At 49.6% G+C, this 25037-nt stretch overlaps 1 protein-coding gene across 1 annotated transcript; it reads right to left on the bottom strand.

Annotated features, from left to right (window-relative positions):
• Positions 1 to 698: 698 nt before the first annotated feature.
• EIF4H (eukaryotic translation initiation factor 4H) lies at positions 699 to 25037 on the bottom strand. The gene is made up of 6 exons (XM_032326858.1): positions 24911 to 25037; positions 9306 to 9493; positions 7290 to 7354; positions 7105 to 7201; positions 2799 to 2936; positions 699 to 2509 (listed from the first exon to the last, which is right to left on the bottom strand). The coding sequence occupies exons 1-6, from the start codon at positions 24967 to 24969 to the stop codon at positions 2370 to 2372; spliced, it is 687 nt and encodes a 228-aa protein (XP_032182749.1). The 5' UTR covers positions 24970 to 25037; the 3' UTR covers positions 699 to 2369.

The raw sequence follows: 25037 nt of genomic DNA, 5'->3' as shown, positions 1-25037 counted from the left end.
GGCAGAGGGTTTTTGGTCTCGGGGACCCTCTCCCTTAGAGAAAACACCAGCGAGCATCAGGTCCTCCAGGCTGGGCAGACCACGTGGACAGCCGCGCGCGCTCTCACCACAACAGGGCCTGCCCTCCCCGCCCTCCCCCTGCAGGGTAAGCTGCCATCAAGGCTTGCCTCCCTGCACCGTGCCAAGTCCTCTGGCAGCACCCTCGCCGCCAGCCGGGCCTCTCCCAGACACGGCAAAGCTCTGCACCTTGTCCCCTGGGCCACAGAACCGCCTGGAAGCGCCCCCGCCAACCTATCACCCGCTGGCCACGAAGTCCCCAGAACTTACGCTGAACACAAGCAGTTATTATTCAAAGGGACCCCTCGTACAGACAGCGGACTTCTTCCATTCTGGGCAGAAACTGCCTTTAAAACCTAATCAAACACCACGGCCACACACCTGTGCACGCAAGGTCTCTGTTCAGGAAATCACGTTTTTTAGGAAATGAGGAGGAAAAAAGGGAGACCCCGGTGTGCTGTTTCTGATCATCACCGGCTCTGAAAAGAATCTCACGATTCCTCTACGTTCCCAAAGCAAGAGGCGCTTGGCTCACGCACTGCAGCCTGTGCTGCGAGACTTGGCTGTCGCTTCCCGACTTTAAGACGGTGCAAATTGCACGTGGAGGGCAGCTAGAAAGAACTCAAAAATAAGGACAAGCATTAAATATTACGTAAGGTTTTCTTTTATTTAAAAGATCATTCACAAAATACCATATCCATAGATTTCCTTTCTGTCATATAGCTGAATGTGTGAAGTGTTTGGAATTCTGTTCTTACGTTTAAAAGTCAACCGGGTGGCCCAGAAGTTTAGATGATTTTGTTTTGTTCTTAATCTTTTCCCCACGGAAGATGTAAGTAGGTCATCTGAAAGCATCGGGTTTGACTACAACCACATAATGCATGTCTTTCGTAAGTTAGGTATTGGCGTCACACAAATGGTTCTTATTTCAGAAGCAGAGGCGGCAGGGGAAGAAAGGACAGGAGAGAGAGTTCTGTAACTGCTGAGACCCCGGGACAGAGACGCGGCGGGGCTCTCCCCCCGGGGCTCCAGCCGTCGGCCGGCCCCGAGCTGCTCCCCGCGGCCCAGAGCGGGACTGGGCGCTGCAGAACCGAGCTGTTCACATGCAGGCTTTCCAGCTCCGAGGCCACGGCCACCCCCTGCCCCCACCAAGTGCCGAACTCACTGTGTGGGGACAAGCAGCTCTGCCCCCAAGAGGAGACCCGGTGGCTGAGAGCCACCCACCGGCTACCCGGACGTCCCTGTCGGCTCTGCATAGTAAAATCCTCAATTCATCAAGCGAAACAGTGCAGTGCCAGACTGTAGGCCCATTCTCATTATAAAACCCAGGGAAGCGGGGAAGCACAGGAGCTCGCTGCTACACCAAGGAGCAGAGAGAGACACAAGGGAGAGAGGCGGGCTCCACACACAGCGGGGACCAGAGGAGCGGCCGCGTCCACGCGGTCAGGGCAGCCCGGTGTGGCTCTGCCACCGCCGCCCTTCGGTCCCCCCAGAGCACCCTGGCCGGCAGAAAGGAGGGAACCGGCCCGCACAGTGTGCTGAAGGCACCCCAGTGGGTGTGAGCACAGCGGTGCGCTCGGCGGGTCCTCTCCGGCCCGCCGCGCTGCTACCCCTTCTTCTGGGTTCCTCGGTTGAAAGGAGAGCCTCTTCTGCTCGGGCCGCCTACGCAGGGAGGGAGCAGCAGAGGCAGGGCTGCTTATAAATAGGGACAGGAAGGAATTTTCAAGGATCAACGGGTATTTTATCCTTGTTTTGGAAACAAGGTGCCTCAAATTCTGTATATGTTGATCACAGCGGAATAAAAACGAGAAGCTATCCAGTCTGTGACTTCCTCCCTGGTTTTTTCCTCCCCCCCTTGGAAGCCACAGCCATACAGAACTCAACATGCAGGTCAGGAGAGAAGCGCCGAGAAAACTCAAAGAAACAACCGGGTCTGGCCAGTGCGTCTGAAGTAAAGAGAGAAAGCACAGGAGAGAGACGGAGCAGCACCTCCAGCCAGAGGACGCCCACGGGCGGCTGCCTCCGTCGCCCGGGACACACTCGGGTGCGGGAGGGAGCGCACAGAAGGGAGAGAGGCAAGGAGAGGCAGAAAAAAAAAGAAGGAAAGCACGAGACAGGCACTAGATAGGTTCAGCAAAGCCAAGAATGTACTAAAAACCACTTGTTAACTGCTGACATGCGCTCACAAGCTCTGAGTTTCCGTTGTACGAGAGGGGGACGGGGGTCAGGCGCAGGACCGCCGGCCCGGGGGGCTGGCCAGGCTGTGGTCTCGCGCTAACTCCCCCACACCCCACTCCCTCCCCGCCGCAAGCTCATTCTTGCTCCTTCTGAACGACTTCCTCTCTGGGCCTGGCTCCCCCGAAGATAGCAGAGTTGGGGTTGGCTACTTGATTGAGGGGCGTTGCGACCGTTCGAGGCTTCAGCTGGAGCCGTGGCCTCTGTGCTCTTTCCTCTGCGGGAGAAAAGCCAACATGGTTTATCGAGAACGGACCCCCTTCCCCGTGCGGGTGAAATGGCCCCACTGAGGCCCCCTTGCCCCGACCTGGCCCGCTTTCTAACTAGCAAGCCAGCCGCGAAGACCTAGCACACCCCGAACATTCTAGCAAAGGTCAGCTCGCTATTTAAGACAACGGGGTGGGCCACAGAAGCCACTGCCCGGGGCACGGGAAGACCTGTGTGTGGGGGGCGTACAGCCAGCGCACCCCGGCTAGACACCCTCCGGGGAGGAAGCAGCGTCCTACCTTCTGTGGGTTCTCTGAAGTCCATGTTGGACCCTCGGAGGGGAGGGCCGTCTCTGAACCGACTCCCCATCGGGGGACCCGTTCGCCGGTCACCGGGGCGACTCCCTCCCCTGCCTCCTAAGAAGTCATCCCTGAAGCCTGAAGGAGGAGGAGGACACTGCGTTACTTTCTCAGCCACTGACTCAGAGCTGCCCACGCAGCCGGTCTGCTCTGCGATTCTTGAGTTCGTCCAACATCGGCAGCTTTTGTGACATAAAGCGCAAATGAAGACCGAAAAGTCAGGCACCTGTGTTGTCAACCAAGCACGAATGTGCTGGGCTCAGCCCGGTAAGAGGGGGGTGCCCCGGGGCACAGGGCACCCCGCCCCCCAGCTGCACACCGGCTCCGCTGTGCAGGAGAGGACGGCCAGGCTCCCCGGGCCTGCAGGGAGCCGCGTGTGGAGAGGATTTTCTCCACAGGCTTTGACAGCCTCAACTTTTCTTTAGGTTCACATTTCACTGCAAGACTTCCAGCTAGAGGGGAGTCGAGCTAAGCAGCCTTTTACTTATTTATTTTTGTTTTGTTTTATAAGGACTTTATTTATTTGACAGAGAGCACAAGTGGGCAGAGAGGCAGAGAGAGAGAGAGGGAGAAGCAGGCTCCCTGCTGAGCAGAGAGCCCGATGCGGGACTCGATCCTGGGACTCTGGGATCATGACCAGAGCCAAAGGCAGACGCTTACCGACTGAGCCCCCAGGCACCCCTGACATGCGTGTTTTGTAGCTAAGGCTGAGCGAAGGCATGCCTGGCCGCCTTGTCAGCTCAGACTCTAAGTAAGTGCCCTTCCAATCTGGTCGGTGCTAGGTTTTCTGCTCTTTCACACACTTCCCTGGCGACCGCACTGTTCTGAGCCGCGCCCGGGTGGAGCGTGGCAGGTCGCCCGGTCTTCGCAGCGCAAGGAGGCGGCCCTGCACCCCATCCGGACGATGTGCGTTAGTTAGGTCAGCTGCACTTGGGCAGCGTCCTGGTGCTGCTGCGAGTTTAGGGTCGGATGAACCACGAATCAACAGCACAGGTGAGTAAGGTGAAGTAAGGGGTCTTTCCAACACATCCACACCAGAAGGTCCGTGCTGATCGGCTGACAAAAGCCTCACGACCAGAGACTCTCAGGACGCTGACCCTGCTGCCTGCCCCGGGGGCAATGGTCTGTCTGGTGTCTGCTCACCTGGGCTTCTCAGAGCTTTAACCCTAACTCCCTTGAACGTGGAGAATACGATGTTTGCAAGGGTGGCCAAGGACCTGGGGAAGAGATCAAGTTACCCGAAACCCGGCTCAGAAACAGAGTCGGACAACATCAATCTTAACAAGAAATGAAAACGATTTCAAACAGATTCGGGCCAACAGGAGCACTGAGATGGGGAAACACACTGGGAGGCATACAGCTGGGCTAAGAGTCTCTCCAGAATCCTTCGAACCAGAGCTCACAGTGTTGGTTCAATGAGCACAACTGGTATTCAAACACTCAGCCTGACATTTTCCGCCAATAAACTAGGAAGCGCACCTTCCCGCGTGGGTACGGAAGTCACTTCCCCTGCACGAGTAACTCCTGCTACCAGCGTGCAACACCGGTCAGCTCCCACTCCCACCGACTGGAGACACACGACCGCTCTGTCCAGGAGCACGGGGCAGGTTTGGCAGAGGCAGAAACCGGCGCCCGTGACAGAATCTCTTCTGATAAGGAGCAGGGGAAGAGGATGAAGTTTAAAGCAAGGTCTGGCACTCAAGAATGCCTTTTCAGGGGCGCCTGGGTCACTCAGTGGGTTAAGCCGCTGCCTTCGGCTCAGGTCATGATCTCAGGGTCCTGGGATCGAGCCCCACATCGGGCTCTCTGCTCAGCAGGGAGCCTGCTTCCTCCTCTCTCTCTGCCTGCCTCTCTGCCTACTTGTGATCTCTTTCTCGCTCTGTCAAATAAATAAATAAAATCTTAAAAAAAAAAAAAAGAATGCCTTTTCATTAAGTGTGGAGACAGATTTTTTAGGTGGCACAGCATTCATGAGACCCTTGTAAGGTGTTTTTTTTTTAAACAAAGTTTAGTGTAACGCACAGGCTGCTTCTGGTGGTGGGACTTTATCTGCTTTCTTCTTTTTATTTTGTATTGCTTGAGTTTTCTTTGTGACAAGCACGTATGATTTTAAAAACAGCAACGTTCGGGGCACTTGGGTGGCTCCCTAGGTAAGCCTCTGCCTTCGGCTCAGGTCATGATCCCAGGATCCTAGGATCGAGCCCCATGCATCGCGTTGGGCTCTCTGCTCAGCGGGGAGCCTGCTTCTTCCTCTCTCCCTGCCTGCTTCTCTGCCTACTGTAATCTGTCTCTTTCTCTGTCAAATAAATAAATAAAATCTTTAAAAAAATAAAAAAGTAAATAAAAATAGCAACGTTCTTTTAAAGAGCAAAAAAGAAGAGATGAATTTTCACAAATAACGCATATAGGCGTTAACTCCTCTGTGCGGGCACATGTGGCTTTGAAGACCACTAAAGGGGCGCCTGGGGGGCTCAGTGGGTTAAAGCCTCTGCCTTCGGTTCAGGTCATGATCCCAGGGTCCTGGGATCGAGCCCCGCATCAGGCTCTCTGCTCGGCAGGGAGCCTGCTTCCTCCTCTGTCTCTGCCTGCCTCCCTGCCTGCTTATGATCTCTGCCTCTCAAATAAATAAATAAAATCTTTAAAAAAATAAATAAATAAAAATAAAGACCACCAAAACCTTGCCGTGGGACACAGGCCCTGGCAGGTGTCGAGGTCCTGTCGGCTGTGTTCTCAGCTTCCGACAGGAAAAAGCCAACTAAGGCGACCGTTCCTTAGGTAGTAACCTCCACGCTTCCCCAGTCACAAGCTCGAGGGCTGTTCCTCTAATACCAGAAATCCAAAACCGACAGGTCCAAGACCACTACTCCTCAGGCCAGTAACGGCTGCACCTGGACTGACTCTGCAAGCCCTCTGCTGCGTGTTTCAGAGACCAGCTTATACGTAAAATTACAGTTTTACTGGATGAGACTGTATTTTTATGAATAAGCTCTTTTCTGATCGGCTATAAGAAACTGAGTTCTGCAACAGATATAAGCAGTCATCTGTTTAGTTATAGTGGGACTGGAAAGAATTTTAAAGAATTCTGGTCTACACCAGCTTGTCCTACTTCCCCCCATACTCACCAAATACTCTGCGCTGAATTTGGTTTGATGGGGGGAGGGGAGGGTGACAGGGTGGGTGGGGTCACTGATGTTATCTTAGACCCTGCGAGAGCAGAACTCCTAGGAAAGATAACGGACTGGTTTCTCAGGGTTTTACCTTTCTACACAACTGCCATTTTTATTACCTGTGTGAGTTATTTACTGAAAACAAAAACCACCACAACAAACAACAACATAAAGAGTTTAAGGAATGTCTAGGAGTGAGCCAGGCCTCTCGGGTCAGTTAAGACAACAGTCAAGTGGATGTGGCCCACCAGGGAGGGAGCAGAGCTCCATGACTTCAGCCACGCAAGAGGGGCCACCAAGAATCAGAGTGACCCGAGGCCTCCCATAAGCTTCCAAAACCTCCGGACTATTTCTGCAAGTAGTTCTGGAGGCAGGCGTGCTTCCGTGTGTCCGGGCACACCCGCGCCACCCAGGGGGCTCCCGAGATGAAGGCGCCACGAGAACTGCAGGCAGAGGCCTGGCAGAGGCCCGGCTGAGGCACAGTGGAGCCCGGCCAGGGCTCCGTGCACCCCGCCTACAGTGGGGAGCTTCTCCAGCCCTCTCCCACACACTCCGCCGCCAACAGAGGCCTGGTGCACGCCTGGAGACCTTTCAGGAAAACATCACCTACACCGTGAGCTGACAGAGTGGTCCGGCCACGCTGCTCCCAGCAAGGCCACTGCAAAGGTAAGTGGCAATACTGTAAATGCTGATCCCGGAAAGGAAGTCATCCCGGGGGATCCCGCCCACCCTAGATTCTCCAGGGTCACCCATTCCTGAGATACACACCAGAAAAGCTGAGGCTGCACCATTACCTTGCTGCACAAACACGGAAAATTTCACCGGAAGATGACAACTCATGTGACGAGAAATTCGCAGGAGTTAAGAGAAGAGTTCTGGCCTCCAACAGAAACAAAACCAAACCGAAATGCCCCAGGCTTACAGAAGTCTGGTCCATTCCCTCTCAGCATTTTTACTAGTGTTTAAAGCTTGCAAAAACGTATCAGGACCCGTGAGACAGTTCTATTGGTAACCTCCGGGAACCATCACCAGCGGGCGTACAGCAAGTTTCACATTCAAGTTACAGAAGAACCCATCACCTCTGTCATCTGGTCCTCCTTTCCTGAATCCGAAGCCACCTTTATCTTGTTTTCTGCCTTCTGCAATGTCCACACGAAGTGACCGATCACCCAAGAGCTAATGGTAATGGGGAAAACAGTGTTAAGTACCGGCAAGAGAAAACACCGCAACTTCTAACACGCACAGAAAAGCAGAAGATACTTACCGCACCATCGTATGTCAAGGCTTCCTTAAGGGAATCCACCTCATCAAATTCTACATAGCAGAATCCTGCAAGAGAAACAAACCCCAATTTCCTCAAGGAACTCTGGGTGAAGGCAGGGGGGCTCCCTGTCTGGTCCATTTCCCCACTCTGGTGCAGCAGCTAGGGCATGGTGGACTAGGAGAGCCCAGAAGAGAGACTGTATTTTTTTGGCGAACAGAAAATACCTGGCATTCCTTCTTCGTGTTTATGTTCTCTGAAATATCTGGCAGCTGGTTTTTTTTTTTTTTTTTTTTAAGATTTTATTTATTTAGGCAGCTGTGTTTTTATAAAAAAGCTTTCTTTTTATGAGTTTTAACCATCATCTTAAAACCTTTCCTGGGTCACTGTGAAGAGCTGTTCATTCTGACTTTTGATTAACTTTAAAAGAACCCAACTGGGGCTTTAAGACACAGATCTCGAAGTCAAGACCGAACGTGCTTTGAAGAAACAGGCGGAAGATGCCTACGACTTACTCCTCAGGTGGCTGGTACAGAAGCTGTTCTCTAAAGCTAAAAACACACCCTCAGTGACAAGGGCATCCTCTGTGCGATGCTCACGGAGAAACAGACGGCCTGGGTCTGAGCGCGTGAGCCCACAGTCTGTGCCCTGATGCCGGCTTCGGCCGTGAGACCGTAAACACAACACTGCAGGCAGAGGAAACCACACTTCCTCACGTCAACCCCTGCATTAGCTACCCTCCCCCCACTCTTTCCAAGGCCCTTCCTTGCCACCGGGAGACTAACTCTGGGCTTAAGCACGCACCCCACCCATGCGCTCACACTGCACCCTGCACCAGGACTGCACTTCCCCTTCAAAGCCCACTGGACTGCAAGTGCTCCCAAGACTTGGGTCCAAACTTGTCCTGTTCACCATCTGCTCACCAGTAACTTACAAAAGAACCCACTGCTTGGCTGGAGGGTCCCCACCATCCCCCCTAAGCGGATCCAATGTCTACAGTATTTGAGGAAACCGCCCGCACGTTCCAAGAGGCCAACAAAGCCAGCTCACCCATCCCACCCTTCAGAGCGGCTGGAAGGGAGGATCAACCTCTAGGAGACAAACGGAAACGTGCTTCTGCAGACTCACCCCGCAGGCTGCCCTCCCACCGCCCAACTCCCCTGAAGCCTGGAACTCCTGGTGCCTCTAAGGAGGGACACTGGTGGGCTGATCGGACAGGTTTGTTTTCATTGTTTGGGCCATTCCTATCATAAGGCTTCAGGCTCTAAAGCCAAAAAACTTCCAACATGATCACAGTACTGCCTATACACAGAACTGCCCAGATGCACGAAACCCCTGCTTCTCACACCTCTCCCTCGCTGGACATCACTCCGTACCTTCCCCGATGCTCTTCTGGATCAATAATGTAAGCCAAATGCTCTCGCACCGTGCTCTCAGGGAGCACGTCTCCCCTCAGGGACTCTTGAAAGCTCAGAGATAAATAATGCTCCTATGATTCTTCCTTCTTACTGCTTTCCCACTCGAGCGCCCCAGAGAGACTAATCTACAGACACTAACTTGATCTGAAATCTGAGCCAACCCTCTTCCACACACAAACTCCAAAGTCACCAATGTAGTGACAGTACATATGAATTCTATACAAATGCCTAGATTACAGGAAAACTTCAAAGCAAAATGCCAGGAGCCGGGCCAAGGTGAAATGCACCTGCCAAGTCCTCCATTTTATCTGTTCATTTCCCCCCCAGGGACCTCCCTGACAGCACAGACAGCACAGCTGGGTCAGGCAAACAGCTGGCTGACTCGGGCATACACATATGCCTATTTCTACAAATCAGAGCACGAGTAAAACATTTTCGCCCCAAGCAGAACAGAAAGCCTACAGGTTAAAGGACCGTGTTTATTTCAGCTACTCGGACAAATATTTCAAACACTTTCGTAAGTGGAGCCCTCTGGTTCTCTAAGACTGTGGTTTCAACCCTCCCTCTACAAAAACGCACAGTAAGAATTCCCCCAACTCACCTTTAAATTTGTCTGTATCTTTGTCTCTGACTAGCCGTACACTTCTTATGCTGAGATCCTTAAAGATAGCATCTATGTCGCCCTGAACTGTATTAAAAGGTAGATTTCCTACATATGCTGTGTAGGGGGGCTCTGTGGGCAGCTCCTTCTGGCTGCGGGAACCATGGCCACCAGCACTGCCGCGGGACCTGGAGGGGAAACAGACAGGATTCAAGTCTCCTCGCCCCCGCGCAGGGAACAAGGACAGTGTCTTCGGCTCAGCCACACCACCCAGGGAAACTGCTCCACTGGGACGTGAAATTATCAGGAGTATCCCAAAATATCCTTCATGACCAGGGGCCTATTTTTTGGTGACAGAAATGTCCATGGAAGCGCGGAACCTAGATAAACACACATTTCCCTGCAAATCCGAAGAGAATGTACCCCCGGTGGGGCTGGTTACCAATTTACGTGGTTTCCGTGTCTACAAACGGTTTACATCCTAAAACCTTAGCAAACGCCCCCCCTCGTGCCTGGTCGTCCTCATCCAGGCCGAAGCGAACTGCCCAGAGTCGGTGCACTGTGTTCAGGAAGGATCTCTAGAGCCGCCGTGACCCACGCAGAACACACGTGCTTCTCGCTACCGTCACGCTGTGGCCCATACAGCCTCATGAAAACCTGAGCTGCTGTACATCAAGTGCTACGTACATGCACGCTCCACCACTGCCCACGCGACCTCCCCGATCCTCAAGGGCGTACTACGAATCCATTTAAACCTCAATCCATTCCTCCCCTGCAACAAGAAAGGGTGATGTGTCTACGGTTACGGGGCTCAAAAGTGGCAAAGGCAGGAGTGGGACTCGACCACAGCTCTTCACTCATTTGTAGAGGTTCTGGTTTGAATCCCAGCTCGGCCACAAATTTACTTCACCATCCGACGACCTTAAGGAGTTACTCCATTTCTCTAAGCTTTGTTTATTTGTAAAACTGGGTAAGTATTAGGTAATGCTAACGAACAAAGCTTAGTTACTGAGAGGTACAGATTATGGTGCCCCATACCCGGCACACGGCACACACGGCCGGAGCAACAGTCACCCCGTCATCCACACCTACAACCCGAGGCTCAAAATGTCCTACAGACACGGAAGCAGCAGCTGGGGCCACTGTACATTCATTCGTCAGGACCACAGGACGTCCACTACCAAGAGTGACCCCAACGTAAACCACGGACTGTGTGACAACACGGTCAGTGCAGGTGTCGACGGCAGGGCTGTCTGTGCTCCTGTGCATGTGCGAGGTGGACACAGGAACTGTGTTTTCTTCTCCCTCCGCCAAAGACTGATTTAAGAGACTGACTCCCTGGGGCGCTCAATCTCCTGACCCTGAGATGAGGACCTGAAGGGAAACCAAGGGGCAGCGACTCAAGCAACTGTGCCACCCAGACCCCCGGAACTGTCTTTTCTGATCAATTTCGCTGTGAACGTAAAACTGCTCTAAAACAGTCCATAAAATGAACGAAGGGGAAGGGGAGCTCTTCCTTACGTCAGTAAGAATGTCAACGCATAAAAGTAGGAGGAGTCATGTAAGAAGAAAACCACCACTCTTGGGGTGCCTGGGCTCAGTTGACTAAGCATTGGACTTCGGCTCAGGTCACGATCTCTGGGTCCTGAGCCCCGCGTCGGGCTCTGCACTCCGCGCAGGTCTGCCTGAACCTCGCCCTCTGCTCTCCCCTTCTTGTGCCCACTCTCAAATAACTCTAAAAAGAGAGAGAGAAAGAAGGAAAGGGAAGGAAAGGAAAGGAAGAGAAAGAAAACCATTCCTCTGTACCCACTACCGCAGCGGGGCTGATTCAGGCAAGGCTCATCAATGGCCCGAGCTGTCCGTGTGCCCTGTATTCTGGCACGGATCATGACAGACAAGAAAGGCAGGGGGACCAATGAAACATGACAACCAATGCTACATGTCATCTTTGATTCTGGAACAAACAGCTCTAAAAAAAAAGCAGATGGAGAGATCTGGATACGGCACGTTCCACGCTCGATCTGCAGGGAGCGGTGGCCGGCAGGGCAGTGAGAACCGCCCTGCTCTCCCAAGAGCCCCGGAGGCTTCAACACGAAGGAGACTCGCCTAAAGATAAAGCAAACTCAAACCCTGTCACTCTAACAGTGTCCACTGTGGGTCTGAAAATGTTCTTATCGTTTGCAGAACACAGGAGGGAAAAAAATTCAAAAGAGGGAGGTGGCGTTTTCTTTTTATGGAGACATTGAAGTATTTTAAAGGAATCTCCTCACGACAAAGATCTGCTCAAAGTCGTCCTTTCTATAGGGCAAGCACCAGTACAAGTCATGGAAAGTAACTTAGCTTTTGATCCACAGTTTGCTAGAAATATCATGAAGAAATTCCCCATCCTTCCTGATAAATATTATTAAGACCCGTTTTTAGCAGCACCAAATCATGACCTAATTCTTAGATGGCTAAAATTTTTTAAGTGTAGTGACTCAGAACTCTGCTCCTTCCGGTTAAGAAATCCGGTTTTGTTCTCCAGAGAACTGTATTCCACTGGCTCCCGCTCCCACCCCATGAAGTTTATTTAGTAAATCGACTTATTTTCGCACCTCTGTACTCTTTGCAACACCACTGCTCTTTTCTCGATGATCTTAAACCCCAAAACACTTTTTAAAATTTATTTGAGAGCGAGCGAGGCAGAAGCAAGCTCCCTGCTGAGCAAGGAGACCGATGTGGGGCTCAGTTCTGGGACTCGGAGATCATGACCTGAGCTGAAGGCAAGCGCTGAACTGGCGAGCCACCCAGGCGCCCCTATAAAGATTTATTTACTGGAGAGCGAGCCAGAGTGTGCGCAGGTGTGCGGGCGCACACGCGCTGAGGGAGGTGCAGGGAATCCCAAGCAGCCCCCTCTGCTGAATGCGGGGCCCAGCATGAGGCTCGAGATCATGCTCTGAGCTGACATCAAGAGTTGGCTGCTTAACCTACTGAGCCACCCAGGTGCCCCTAAACGCTAAAATATTTTCAGTAAGACACTCTTTGAGACTGAACATGGAGTATGTAAGCTACGGTGTTAAGTATAAACATTTGGAAAACCATCAAAACACAGGATGAATCATACTTTTAATAACCTTAAATTCATTTATTCAACATTTACTAAACATCTGGCAGAAACAGTCCCCTGCCCTCAAACAGCTCACAAGTGAGCAGGACATATAAACACAAGTAACTGAGCACACATGCCGGCGTGTTTGTGTATATATGCGAGCACGTGCTTGTACACATGGCTGACAGCTACAATGATTTTTTAAAAATTTAAGGGAAGGGGCCCTGGGTGGCTCAGTGGGTTGAGCCTCTGCCTTCAGCTCAGGTCATGATCTCAGGGTCCTGGGATCGAGCCCCACAGCCTGCACAGCAGGGAGTCTGCCTTCCCCTTTCTCTGCCTGCCTCTCTGCTTACTTGTGATCCCTCTTTCTCTGTAGAACAAATAAATAAAATCTTAAAAAAAAAATTTAAGGAGAAGGTGAGGAAGAAAAACTGATAAATTCAGCAGGTATACGTCTGATGAATCAAGAAAAACAGAGGCAGGAAGGTGTGCTCAAAGGGCACGTGGGATGCCCTCACAGGGCCGCTGGATGCAGGCCTGGGAGTGCAGGGTCCCGGCTCTGAGCTCCGGGCCCCTGCGGAGTCTAGATAAGCACTGCCGCCTGGGCTGGCTGAGCTCCTCCGGTGACCCGGACACGGAGAATGCGGTCGGGTAGGAACCCAGCCCTGGCTTTGGGAAGACGAAAGAATCCCATTTCAGGGAAGCAGTACTTGGTTTTATTTAAAAGATTTTATTTATTTGTTGGAGAGCAAGCGCCCATGCGCACCAGCACAAGGAGAAGCAGGTTCCTCACTGAGCCACCCAGGCGTCCCAGGCAAGCAGTATTTTAAAGATTTTATTTATTTACTTGACAGAGATCACAAGCAGGCAGAGAGGCGGGGGGGGGGGGGGGGGGGCCTCCCTGCTGAGCAGAGAGCCCAATTCAGGGCTCGATCCCAGGACCCTGAGATCATGACCTGAGCCGAAGGCAGAGGCTCAACCCACTGAGCCACCCAGGCGCCAGGCAAGCAGTGTCTGGAAAGCTAGAAATGTGGGAACAGCTAACCCAGCCCATTAACTGCTCCCTTCACCTGAGCCTCACAAAACTGCCACTGGTTTACTATTCGAGGCTTTTCCAAGAAATCACTGCAGAGGCCCTAAACGCTACCCGATCTGACATGGTCAGTTCTACGGGACTTAAAAAAGTGTGTTTTAGCTTTTCACTGAGTAGTTTGCTGACGACAGGATACGGCAGCCAGTGCAGCGGGATGGGAACAGCACCCCCCCCAAGCTAGCTTTGTTTACTGGCTCCGACGGTGGAATTTGGGGTGTGTGGGTGGCTCAGTGGGTTAAGCCTCTGCCTTCGGTTCAGGTCATGATCTCAGGGTCCTGCTTCCTCCTCTCTCTCTGCCTGCCTCTCTGCCTACTTGGGATCTTTGTCTGTGAAATAAATAAATAAAATCTTAAAAAAAAAAAAAAAAGAAAGAAAAAAGAAAAGTGGAACTCTACAGTGTGCCAGCAACCTGAGCAACAAGAGTGACAGAGACAAAGCAGAGAGCACATGTGCAGGTCACGAAAGGGTCCAGCCTGGTAGCAGCCCACAGAATAAAAAACCCCCAACGCCAGGAAATCCTGAGCTAAAAGTCCTAAGATACCTAAGATCCTCTAACTGAACAAGCTAGGTTACACGAAAACACTTTCTAGAATAGGTTAAAAATAACAGGGAGAGAAGAGTCACGTGAGCTTTAAAGGTGGCGGAAGACCTCTTCCAAATTACCGCGCTGCCTCAGTTTGCTGGTCTGTAACTGACAAATACTTCCAATCTTTATTTCCAATCTTTATTTTATAAAGTTTAAAACTGACCATAAAAACACCTCATAAATCCTGAATGCTTTATAAAAGTTTAATAACAACACTGAAACGTTACAGCGAAGTCTAAACACGCCCAAGGCCATGCTGCTCTGGCAGAAACAGATGAACCGCGGCAGCAGGCCACAGCAGCCCCCCACCTCCCCTCTGGTCTGCACTGCAAACCCTGGCCCGATCACACTGCGCCCTCCACTCCCCAACCATCCTTCCTGCTCACGGCTGCTTCCGACTACCCGTCAGGCAGGCCACTGCTTTTGAAAACAACATATGCAAGTTTTAAGGTAAATTACATCCTCAGTAACTCAGGGAATCTAACTTTCAACTCCGAGTCTGACCAAAAATCTTTAGAGACAAATCCCTCTTCTTCACTCAAACTGGCTATAAAATCTGGACAACGTCTACGAAGTACAGAGCACAGTAGAGGGCTCACAGCTCAGAGTCCCTGCCCCGAAGGAGCTGATGCTTCCACCGAGGGGGTCCAGGCACCTGGAAAGGAGAAACCACATCCCGAACAAAGGACGGCAGGTCATTCGGAAGACACCCCGGGAGCAGTCGATTCGGCCGCTCCACGTGGCCGAGCACACGGGGAAATACTGAACTCTTCACGAGACACTAACTGCGGACAGGCAGTCCAGGAGGAGGAGAGGAGGAACAGTCAGACCAGGAGAGCCTGGAGGGAGAGGGGACCGGAAGACAGGAGAGCCGAGAGTATCAGGGCTGGGATGAGATCCAGTCAGGAGATGCGAGAAGGAAAAGGAAGTGCCCCAGACTGACTGCCCCAGTAAGAAAGATCAGGAAAAAGGGAGGACTCACGCTAAGCTCTTCTCTGGGAGAGGAACCTATAAACATCTCTAGCGGCCTTTACGAGCTACACAGAACTTAAGCCCTGTTGCTGCCACTCTTGAAAACTCAAGACCAGTGCCAAGATACCCAGCACAGAGCATTAACTCTCTGGTATTTGCAACATCAGGTGTCCTCCTGTTACCTCTAGGTTAGGGACACCGCGCTGGTGGAGCTGATCAACAGCCCCGCTCTTCCATGCGCCATCCAGAGAACGCTTAACTGGGTAGATTACATTGTCCACACGTGGCACCACGCGAGATCTTATATAAAAAAGTCACAAGCCTGTGCGGCTCAGTCGGTTAAGCATCCCGACTCTTGATCTCAGCTCGGGTCTCGATCCCAGGGTCCTGAGTTCCAGCCCCTTGCTGGGCTTTAAAAAAAAAAAAAAAGAAAAAGAAAAAAGAAAAAAATCACAAATGCTACAAGTTAAGAACAAAACCCACTCAACATGTGTAAAAAGAATAAAATAGTAATAGTCAAAATGTGCAACTTACTCGGTTTCTAGAAAATAACAAAAAAAGGTTGAACTCTGAAAAGCCAAGGCCTCATTTCACATACACTGATTTATCTTCCCTATCACTAACATCTCACATTAGGAGGATACACTGATTAAAATCACTGAACCCCGATCAAAACTCTACTAACTAAAGTTGTTTATTCACATCCTTACTTCTCGAGCCCATCCAAAGCCACATGACATTTCAGCTGTAGCTTAGGTTTTCAAAAACTAGCCCGATGCAGCACAGATGTACAGTACTTTATTTTTATTTTATTAAAAGTACATCTCCCAGGGCACCTGGGTGGCTCAGTGGGTTAAAGCCTCTGCCTTCGGCTCAGGTCATAATCTCAGGGTCCTGGGATAGAGCCCCGAATTGGGCTCTCTGCTCAACAGGGAGCCTGCTTCCCTTCCTCTCTACTTATGATCTCTCCCAAATAAATAAAATCTTAAAAAAACACAAACATCTCCCTCTGCTAAACGTATGCATTCTCCAAGGCCTCCATTCAGCATTCACGATTAAACCCCTTTAAATTGATACCTGGCATTACTACAGGACAGGCATGAAAGCCTCTGAACGTTTCTGATCAACCCTGGGGGCAGGGGCAGGATCAGTGGTGAACCCTGTTTCAAGGAGCTCTTTTCTACTGTGAACAAGGTTTTCATAAGTCAGTCTCATCTAAAAAAAAAAAAAAAAAAAAAGCAAGCCTTGCAGGGAAATCCAAAGTGGTTCTAAGGCAGGAATCTGGTTTTATCTTCAGAACTATTACAGTCTCTGGTACTCAGCACGGGTGGGAGGCATGAAGACACAGACCTAGCCGCTACTCTTAGGATCACAAATAACTTCTTCCACTAATATGGGTTATTGTATTTGGAAAAAGATCTAAAATGTAAGAGAGTTACATGTATTTAGATGACTTCTTCAATTAGGTACTTAAGTGAGTTTCTTTCTTCGTCTTCTCCTTTTTTTTTTTTTTTTTTTAAGACTTTATCCATTTATTTGAGAACGCACAGACAAGAGAAGCAACTCCCTGCTCGGCCAGGAGCTCTGCACGAGGCTCCACGCCAACACCCTGAGATCATCACCTGGGCCGAAGGCAGAGGCTTCAAGCAAATGAGCCACCGTACTTCAGTGTTTGTCAGAAACATTTCTGGCTGTGACCAAGATGACTAAAGCCACGTACACATACGCGCCCGACGGTGAACTAACTGTACAAATAATGAGGAGTTTGCCCAACAGCACGGCTACACTCGTGGGGTAACACTCACGGTTCTCTTCCGGTTCATCTGTAAGAAAAGCTGGTCAGGACTCGCAGGAAACTGACCTCATCAACTACCACCAGGACAGGACAGGCAGTCTGAAAGCCTTGTAATAAGAGAAGCACGAACACAAGGGGGACTTCTGCTTTACATGGTCTTTTAGGAAATTTTCCTACTAGGCAAAAAGGCACTTATCACAATGTAATAAAATCTTGGGCTCCCACACATCAGTGAAAGCAAATAAATGGGTTATTAATTTAGTAACTTGACATGTGCAAAAGCTTATTCAATCCAAGGTTCCAGATTTTTCAGAGGAAATAAAAACTCAAACCTCAAGCTGTTTATTGGTCCTCAGAGAATACCGCCACAAAAAACATCTGTCTTGAAGCTATGATGTAAACTCTTTCTATGGATTAGTTTGTACTTTATAAGCCAAGAATTCTTTTTTTCTAAATTTGAATGCTTATCTGAGACCAGACATTCCACATACTACCAGCTCCAATTTGTTCTGAAGAAAACTTCACATTTTCATGTGATGGTCAATTTTATATGATCTACAAGTTTCATTCATTCATTTATTTGGAAGATTTTATCTATCTGACAGAGAGAGACCACAAGAGAGTGAACAGAAGGAGGGGGAGTGGGAAAGGGAGAAGCAGGCTTCCCACCAAGTAGGGAGCCCGACACGGGGCCCGATCCCAAGACCCTCAGACCATGACCCGAGCTGAAGGCAGACGCTTAACGACAGAGCCACCGAGACGCCCCACGTTTCAATTATTTAGAGAAGTACAAAGTGCCACAGACAGACCACCAGTTAAAAGGTAGAATTCAAAGGCATACAAAACTACCAGTTCTTCTCTACTTACTATCTGAAAAACCACGAATACAACACTGTATGTTATACTTCAAAAAAAAAAAAAAATTAGAAACGTCATATTAAGTTACTTGCACTAAAACACATGTATTAAGATGAATACTTAGTACGTACTGTTTTCTGCTAATAGTATTATTAGTATTTCTAATGGTATTAGTATTTCTGCTAATAACAAATTTAACTTCTAGCTTCCTTACACATGGGAAGCTGCTAGAATGCTTTGGGGCACCTGGGTGGCTCAGGTCATCATCTCAGGGTCCTGGGATCAAGCCCCACATCTGGCTCTCTGCTTGGCGGGGAGCCTGCTTCTCCCTCTCTCTCTCTCTCTCTCTGCCTGCCTCTCTGCCTACCCATGATCTCTGTTCAATAAATAAAATATTTATAAAAAAAACAATCAAATGCTTTGAAAGGGCCCCGAAAAAGGGTACACACACACCCCTACTTCATAGGAACCTATCAGTAGATTTTAGTGGGCCCTGCAACCAAATGCTATGTGCAAACTTTTGCTTCTGATTCAAACAAATCCGTTTGTACACCAAAATGTATCAGCTAATTAAGAGAAATCAAAACATTTCCTGGGAAGTTTTTGGATGTGAAAATATTGTGGTCACTATTTTAATAAAAAGATTATTATCTGAGAGAGAGAGATCACAAGCAGGCAGAGAGAGAGGGAGAAGCAGGCTCCCCGCTGAGCAGAGAGCCCGATGTGGGGCTCAATCCCAGGATGCTGAGATCATGACCTGAGCAGAAGGTAGAGAGGCTCAACCCACTGAGCCACCCAGGCGCCCCAGTGGTCACATTTTCTAGAGTCTGTACTTTGAAGCTCATCCTGTAGTACTTGCAGTTGAAATGAAACGTGATGTCTAAGATGTGCCTGAAAATAATCCAGAAGCGCGCGGCAGGAAGGAGGCGCGCGGAAGTACAGATGAGATACAAGTGGTCACTCTACAAAGCGGGTCCAGGCACACACAGTGTGTCATTACACTGGACTCTACTTTTGTGCTTTAAATGCTCCGTAATCAGATTTCTGCAGATTCAAAAAGGCCAACTCTATGAAATAATTTTTTTTTTTTTAAGATTTTATTGTTTATTTGACAAAGAGAGATCACAAGCAGGCAGGGAGGCAGGCAGAGAGAGGAGGAAGCAGGCTCTCCACAGAGCAGAGAGCCCGATGTAGGACTCGATCCCAGGACCCTGAGATCATGACCTGAGCCGAAGGCAGCGGCTTAACCCACTGAGCCACCCAGGCGCCCTCTATGAAATAATTCTTGAGGCAACTGTGCAAAACTGAGTATGAACTGGGCAACAGAAACGCTGGTGGTTAGAAAGAGACCCCTGGGCAGCTTGAAATGTGTGTGCAGGTTTAGAAGTACTCTAAGGCAAAATGACAGGATGCTGTGACTGGCTTGAAAGTACTCTGTCCCCTCCCCACAATGGGGGAAGACAGATGAAAAGAGGAACAGCCAAAAAGGTTTATCAAGTTAAATGAATGGAAATGAATGAAGAGGTGCTTAATGGGTTTCTGTTCAGGGATGGTGAGAAAGTCTGGGAACAGTGGTGGCAATGACACAGCATGGGGAGTGTCACTGTAGGCATTAGGGTCGGCAAACTGTATACTTGGAAATGGTCATGGGCGCCTGGGTGGCTCAGTCGGCTGGGTTTCCAACTCCTGATTTCCAATCAGGGCAGGGTATCCGGTCGTGAGACTCAGCCTCACACCGGGCTCCGCACCACCACCCCCTCCCCTCCCTTTGCTTGTGCTCTCTCTAAAATTAATGAATCAAAAAAAAAAAAAAAAAAATAAAAAAAATAAAAAAAGAAAGGAAGGAAGGAAAAGAAATGCAATGGTTATGTCCAGGAAAACACTCGTGCAAGTGAGTTACAAGCTGAACTAGCTCTTCCTTTTGTGGACACCATTTTTACCTGAAGACCTAAACAATGGTTATTCAGACTTTGGTATCAGGCTGACATTTTCTTTTCTCTAAAAGATTTATTTGAAACAGAGAGTGAGAGCGCACAAGCAGGGGGAGCAGCAGAGGGAGAGGGACAAGCAGACTCCCCACTGAGCTTGGAGGCCGATGTTAGGCTCAATCCCAGGACCTAGAGACCATGACCAGGTACCCAAGCCACCGAGACAGACACTGTCTTGAAAATGAAGTGAATATGTCACTTCAAAGAAAATAGTATCTGTTACCAATGATAAAATGCAGGACTGGGCTTTTAGGCAAAAAATAAAGTTTTAGAAAACTTGTAGGGGCGCCTGGATGGCTCGGTTTAAAGCCTCGGTCTTCGGCTCAGGTCATGATCCCAGGGTCATGAGCCCGCATGGGGCTCTCTGCTCGGTGGGGAGCCTGTTCCTTCCTCTCTCTCTGCCTGCCTCTCTGCCTACTTGTGATCTCTGCCTGTCAAATAAATTAATAAATAAATCTTTAAAAAAAAAGAAAAAAGAAAAAAGAAAACTTGTATCCATCAGCATAAGCTTGACAACCTCACAATACCTGAAATTTCTGATAAAATCAATGGTGATATTAATAAACATGACTTTTGATGCTCTATAATGAAACGTGCCAACAGCTGGAAGATCGGCGTCACCCAGTAACAACCAACCCATCATGCTGCAAATCACGCATTTGTGAAGAATCCCCCTGAACTATGCCCTGTGTGCCCTATCCCGAAATACAAGGTTTAACCAGAGATGCCGTGTCTTCAACAGAGTCCCAGCGTATCGGAACACATCCAAGGGGTCCCAGCAAGAACGTTTCAGAGGGGCGTCTGGGTGGCTCAGGCGTTAAGTGTCTGCCTTCCGCTCAGGTCAGGGTCCCAGCGTCCTGGGATCGAGCCCCATTCGGGAGCCTGCTTCTCTCTCTCTCCAGCTCCCCCATGGTTGTGTTCCCTCTCTCTCTCTCTGTCATAAATAGGTAAAATTTAAAAAAAAATGTGGAAAACTTCAAAGAACGAAGGACATTCAATTAAAAAAGCCAACTTAGGTCTTACAGTTGTTAAGTTCTATCAAAATCAAGCAATCACTTCGTGGTGGCCCGAGTGCGCAGGTCGAACCAGCTGTACACACGGACTGCAGAGGCACGACGTGCCTTCCCACCCACCCCTCTCTTCTAGTTCTAGGAGAGCTGCAGACTGGAAGGGGGGTGGGTGTCTCAACTTGGGACTGCTACCCCTCCCCCACCAATGTTTTAACATGGTCCAAGTTTCTGGGAAGGCTACTTGCTTGAACTTGCATCATAGCCTCCCAGAACACTAAAGGTTAATTTCAAAACAGAAATATACTAAGAAAGTTTTTTAGGAATCTCAGAAGCACTTACACTAAATATTCCAAGCATAAATTGTGTAAGAAACCAATTAACATACAAGAACGAATTACTCAGCTAGCATTCATTTAGAATACAGTACGCTCCTCGTAAGATGCTTTATACCTATGAACTGAATAGATTTTGCTTACTTGGCTTTAGGAACGCAGCCAGGAAATTAAAAATTCACTCGTTAACTCAACAGAAATTTTCCCATTCTTACTGGTGCAAGGGAAGTATTTTAAGAACTAAAAAAATTATGGATTTTTAGTAAAAATCGTAATTTATAAAAAATTATAAATCAAGAGCTAAGATTTAATAAGCATACCGGACGCCATGCTGCATGCTTGAGACATCTCACTGAGTATTCCTGATACCCTCAGAGAGTTTCTATCTTACATGTGGGGAAATGAGGCTCAGAGAGGTAAAGGAACTGGTTCCACGTCTCACAGCTAGTCTGTGGTTCAAGGCTCAGCTGACGCCTGACCTTTGTCCTCTCTGCCTGATTCTAATCCAAATCTAGGCCTTTCCCCCAAACTGTGTCAGAGGCTCTTGGTAAAGCCAAGTACTTCATATAAGATAATGATTCAGAATCCAGCACTGGGAGATTAGGGAGTGGGGAGGGGGAGGGGGAGGACAGTAACCCCAAGCTACTTGTCATTCGGTAGGCAAACAGGATTTTAAAAATCAGCTTTTAAATACTTTCATGAATTCTACCATGATCGATGCAAATAGTTACTGTTTTTATAGACTGCTTTCCTCCCCGTTTTAGTCTTAAGATATGCTTAGAAATTTAGACGGAGATGCCAAGCTTAAGTCTAAGACGACTCAAAAGCTAGAATTCCAATCCCCCTCCCCCCAACCTGGAACTTGATGAAGAATACTTAAAACGTATAGTTTTACCACTTTTCAGAAGGTACCATTTTCAGCAATTTCAATTCTTGTTACCTCCAAGTTCCACTGATTCTCAGAACTGATGGTTTTAGATGGGAGCACTCAAAAGCGTGTTGTAGTCAGCAATGTAAACACTAGTACTCTACTCTACCACCAATGGCAAATGAGGAATTAAAACCCAGGAAGAAAATTTAGCAAACTGCCGAACAAAATACACTCCAGATCTAGTACAGTTAACTACATTAATTTGGAATTCTGATTGGACTTGTCTTTCAGCCAGCAATGCAGTCCCCAGCTCTCTCTCTGGCTGCCAGGGACATGCCTCTATCAGTGGAGAAAATTAAGTAGTAGCTTAACCCTGCTTCCTGACAACAGCACTGATTACTACATACCTACAAACAAACTTACAGGGTAATGGTAATTATTAAACCAAGTTTTTTGTTATGACCAATGTACTTCAAACCTGCGATTCCCTTCGTCTGGACCCAAGTGGCTTAGAGTTGAGACCTCTTACTCAGCTAAGGTGTTTCAGACTAGAGGGAAGGTGTCTTGGTATCGAAGTACCAAACACAGCAATGCGAAAGACTGGCTTTCCAGAAGCGACAACCTTCTAAAATGCCTGAGCATAAGCAGAGAGCACTGAGACATCTGTGGATGTGACACATAATGCACATAACGGTAGAAATGATCACTGAAGGTTATCAACTAGCCTACCATCTTGCTAAATTTCAGAGAAACCAGTAACTTAGTAACTCCAGATATAAGGAAATTAAAATTAACATTGACACTGGAAAAGGAAGCTTCGGCCCAGGCCACACAGCGGCATGTTTGATTGTCTGCGAAGTTTCTGGACCTGCTCCAGACACTGTTTACATCAACACACAAATTCACCAAGAGGTTTTTAGAACAACTTTTAGAAATCTGAATGGTATTTCCCGTATAGTTTTACATGGATTTGAAGTCAAGCGGAAAGCTCCAACAAGGTCAGATGTGAAGAGCTTTAACAGTAAAGTGACTTTTTATCAGAAAGTTTAGGACATGCAGGGGTGCCTGGGTGGCTCAGTGGGTTAAGCCTCTGCCTTGGCTCAGGTCATGATCCCAGGATCCTGTGAGGCCTGCATCTGGCTCTCTGCTCAGCAGGGAGCCTGCTTCCCCTTCTCTCTCTGCCTACTTGTGATCTCTGTATGTCAAATAAATAAATAAAATCTTAAAAAAAAAAAAAAAAAAAAGTAAGTTTAGGACATGCAGAGTGCCTAGCTATTTTCCCACTGGAGCACATCTGGACACAGGGCTAACATCTCTTACTTGTCTTCTGATGTTTCTAACAAAGAGCAAAGCAAGAGAATTTCGACCACTTGGTATCGTTTCAAGGCAACCCAACTGTCAAAATGTGACATCCACTGAAAGTCTGCCTCAAACACCTGAAATCATCGGAACAGCCGGCAAGTCTGTCAAAAGGCAGAGTAAGGGGAAAAAAGAAAAGAAAACAAAACAAACAAACAAACAAACAAACAAAAAACAAAAAAAACCCCACCCAAACTCCAAAACCCAGATTCAATATTAATATGACTAACTTATTATAGTCCCAAACCCAACTAAAACTCCTCGGATCTGCCTCCAATCAAACCAAACCCCTCTGTTTAAGAGTTTTCCTGGGCACTTCCAAATGTTTCTTGGAACTGGAAAACAAAAAAAAAAATCCCAGTTATTAAATTTCAAGATGACTTAGCTGCAAATTTCACGTCTAGAAACATACCCCAAAGGCAAGTACTTTTACAGGTCGTCCGACATCTATTTCTTTTTTTTTTTTTATTAGCAAATAAAATATTCTTTGAAAAGAACAGGTGGCTCCACCTTCCCGGACTCCCATGTTCCAGTGTCATTAATACCGGGTACACTCCGGCACCCGAACAGCCTTTGTCTGAGCCAGTCCCAAACCAAGGTTTTAAAAGATCACTCTTCACCGAACAAAGATACTTTTCGGATTGAAAACCCAGGAGACCGGACACCTCAGTAGGTACTATTGTGGGGTTATCCTGGGAAAGGAATCCTTTCTGTCAAAGTACACAATGGCCAAGTGTGTCCTTCACCAACAGGAAGATGCTTAAGAGCCCATCTCCTGAATTCTGGAGAAGGGAACTTGCATTTAAAAAAAAAAAAAAAAAGAAAAAATCGCGCAAAACCCAGCGTGGAAACGAGGTGTCTCCATTATATAGGGTCTGTATACGACCGAAGTCAGAACGAGGCTTAACTGCGATTCCTTCCCCAGGTCAGAAAAGGAGAAACCGGGGAGGAATGAAAGATTTTCCGCCGGGAAGCACGGAGCACCTGTCACGAAGGCGCCCTGACCCAAGACACAGCAGAAGAGGAAATCCGACTGTGTTTTCCTTTGCTCGGTGCCCCCCTCTCCATCGGGCCCTTCCCGAGCTCTAGCCGCCAAACGCCGGCCTCGCGCGTCAGGGAAGGGAGGCACCCCTCGCCCTCCCGACCTTACCCCGTCCGCTGGCCTCCCAGCGAAGCGGGCGGCGGAGCTGGCAGGGCAGACCGACCGCCGGAGGCCGCGACTCCGACCGCGGCCGGAGCGGGCCCGGCGCCGGCCCCCACCCCGCGCTGCAGCAGAGCCCCGCGCGGGCCCTGCCGTCCTGGGGGATGGGGACGGGAGCGGGAGCCCGTCCTCCCGGGCGCTCGGGGCCACCGCGGCCTGGCCCTGCGGCCGAGGCAGGGCCGAGACGACCCGGCGGCCGCGGCGGGACACACGGGGACGACCTGCGCCGCGAGCAGGACGCGGGGGAGCCTAACCGCCGCCGCCCCCTCCCGGAGCGCGCCATTTCCAGGCCCCGGCCCCGCCGGCGCCTCTCCCAGGCCTCCGCGGGCCCCGCCGAGCGCCCCCCCCGACCGCCCGCCGCCCCCGGTGAGCGCGGGAAGGCCGCCGCCCCGGGGTCCCCGACTCCGCCCGCCCCCCGCGCCCGGCCGCGGCCCCGCGCACGCCCGCCTCACCCTCTGCCGCCGCCGAAGCTGCTGTAGGCCCGATCGTCGTAGGTATCGAAGTCCGCCATTTGCCGTCTCCGCTCCGAGAGGAACCCAGGGTGAGCGAGGAAGGACCCCCGCAATATAACTCCCCCCG

This window comes from Mustela erminea, chromosome 20 (assembly GCF_009829155.1).
Source record: "Mustela erminea isolate mMusErm1 chromosome 20, mMusErm1.Pri, whole genome shotgun sequence".
NCBI lineage: Eukaryota > Metazoa > Chordata > Mammalia > Carnivora > Mustelidae > Mustela > Mustela erminea.
Note: the sequence above shows the minus strand (reverse complement) of the source record. Positions and strands in the feature narration are given on the sequence as shown.

What these genes read in the sequence shown, in the direction of transcription:
- EIF4H (XM_032326858.1), bottom strand. Translation starts at nt 24,969, where the DNA reads ATGGCGGACTTCGATACCTACGACGATCGGGCCTACAGCAGCTTCGGC. An exon ending in AGATACAGACAAATTTAAAG is followed by an intron (nt 7,355 to 9,305) that starts GTGAGTTGGGGG and finishes TTTCTCTTGCAG; the next exon opens with GATTCTGCTATGTAGAATTT. An exon ending in CTTCAGAGAACCCACAGAAG is followed by an intron (nt 2,510 to 2,798) that starts GTAGGACGCTGC and finishes TTTCTCCCGCAG; the next exon opens with AGGAAAGAGCACAGAGGCCA.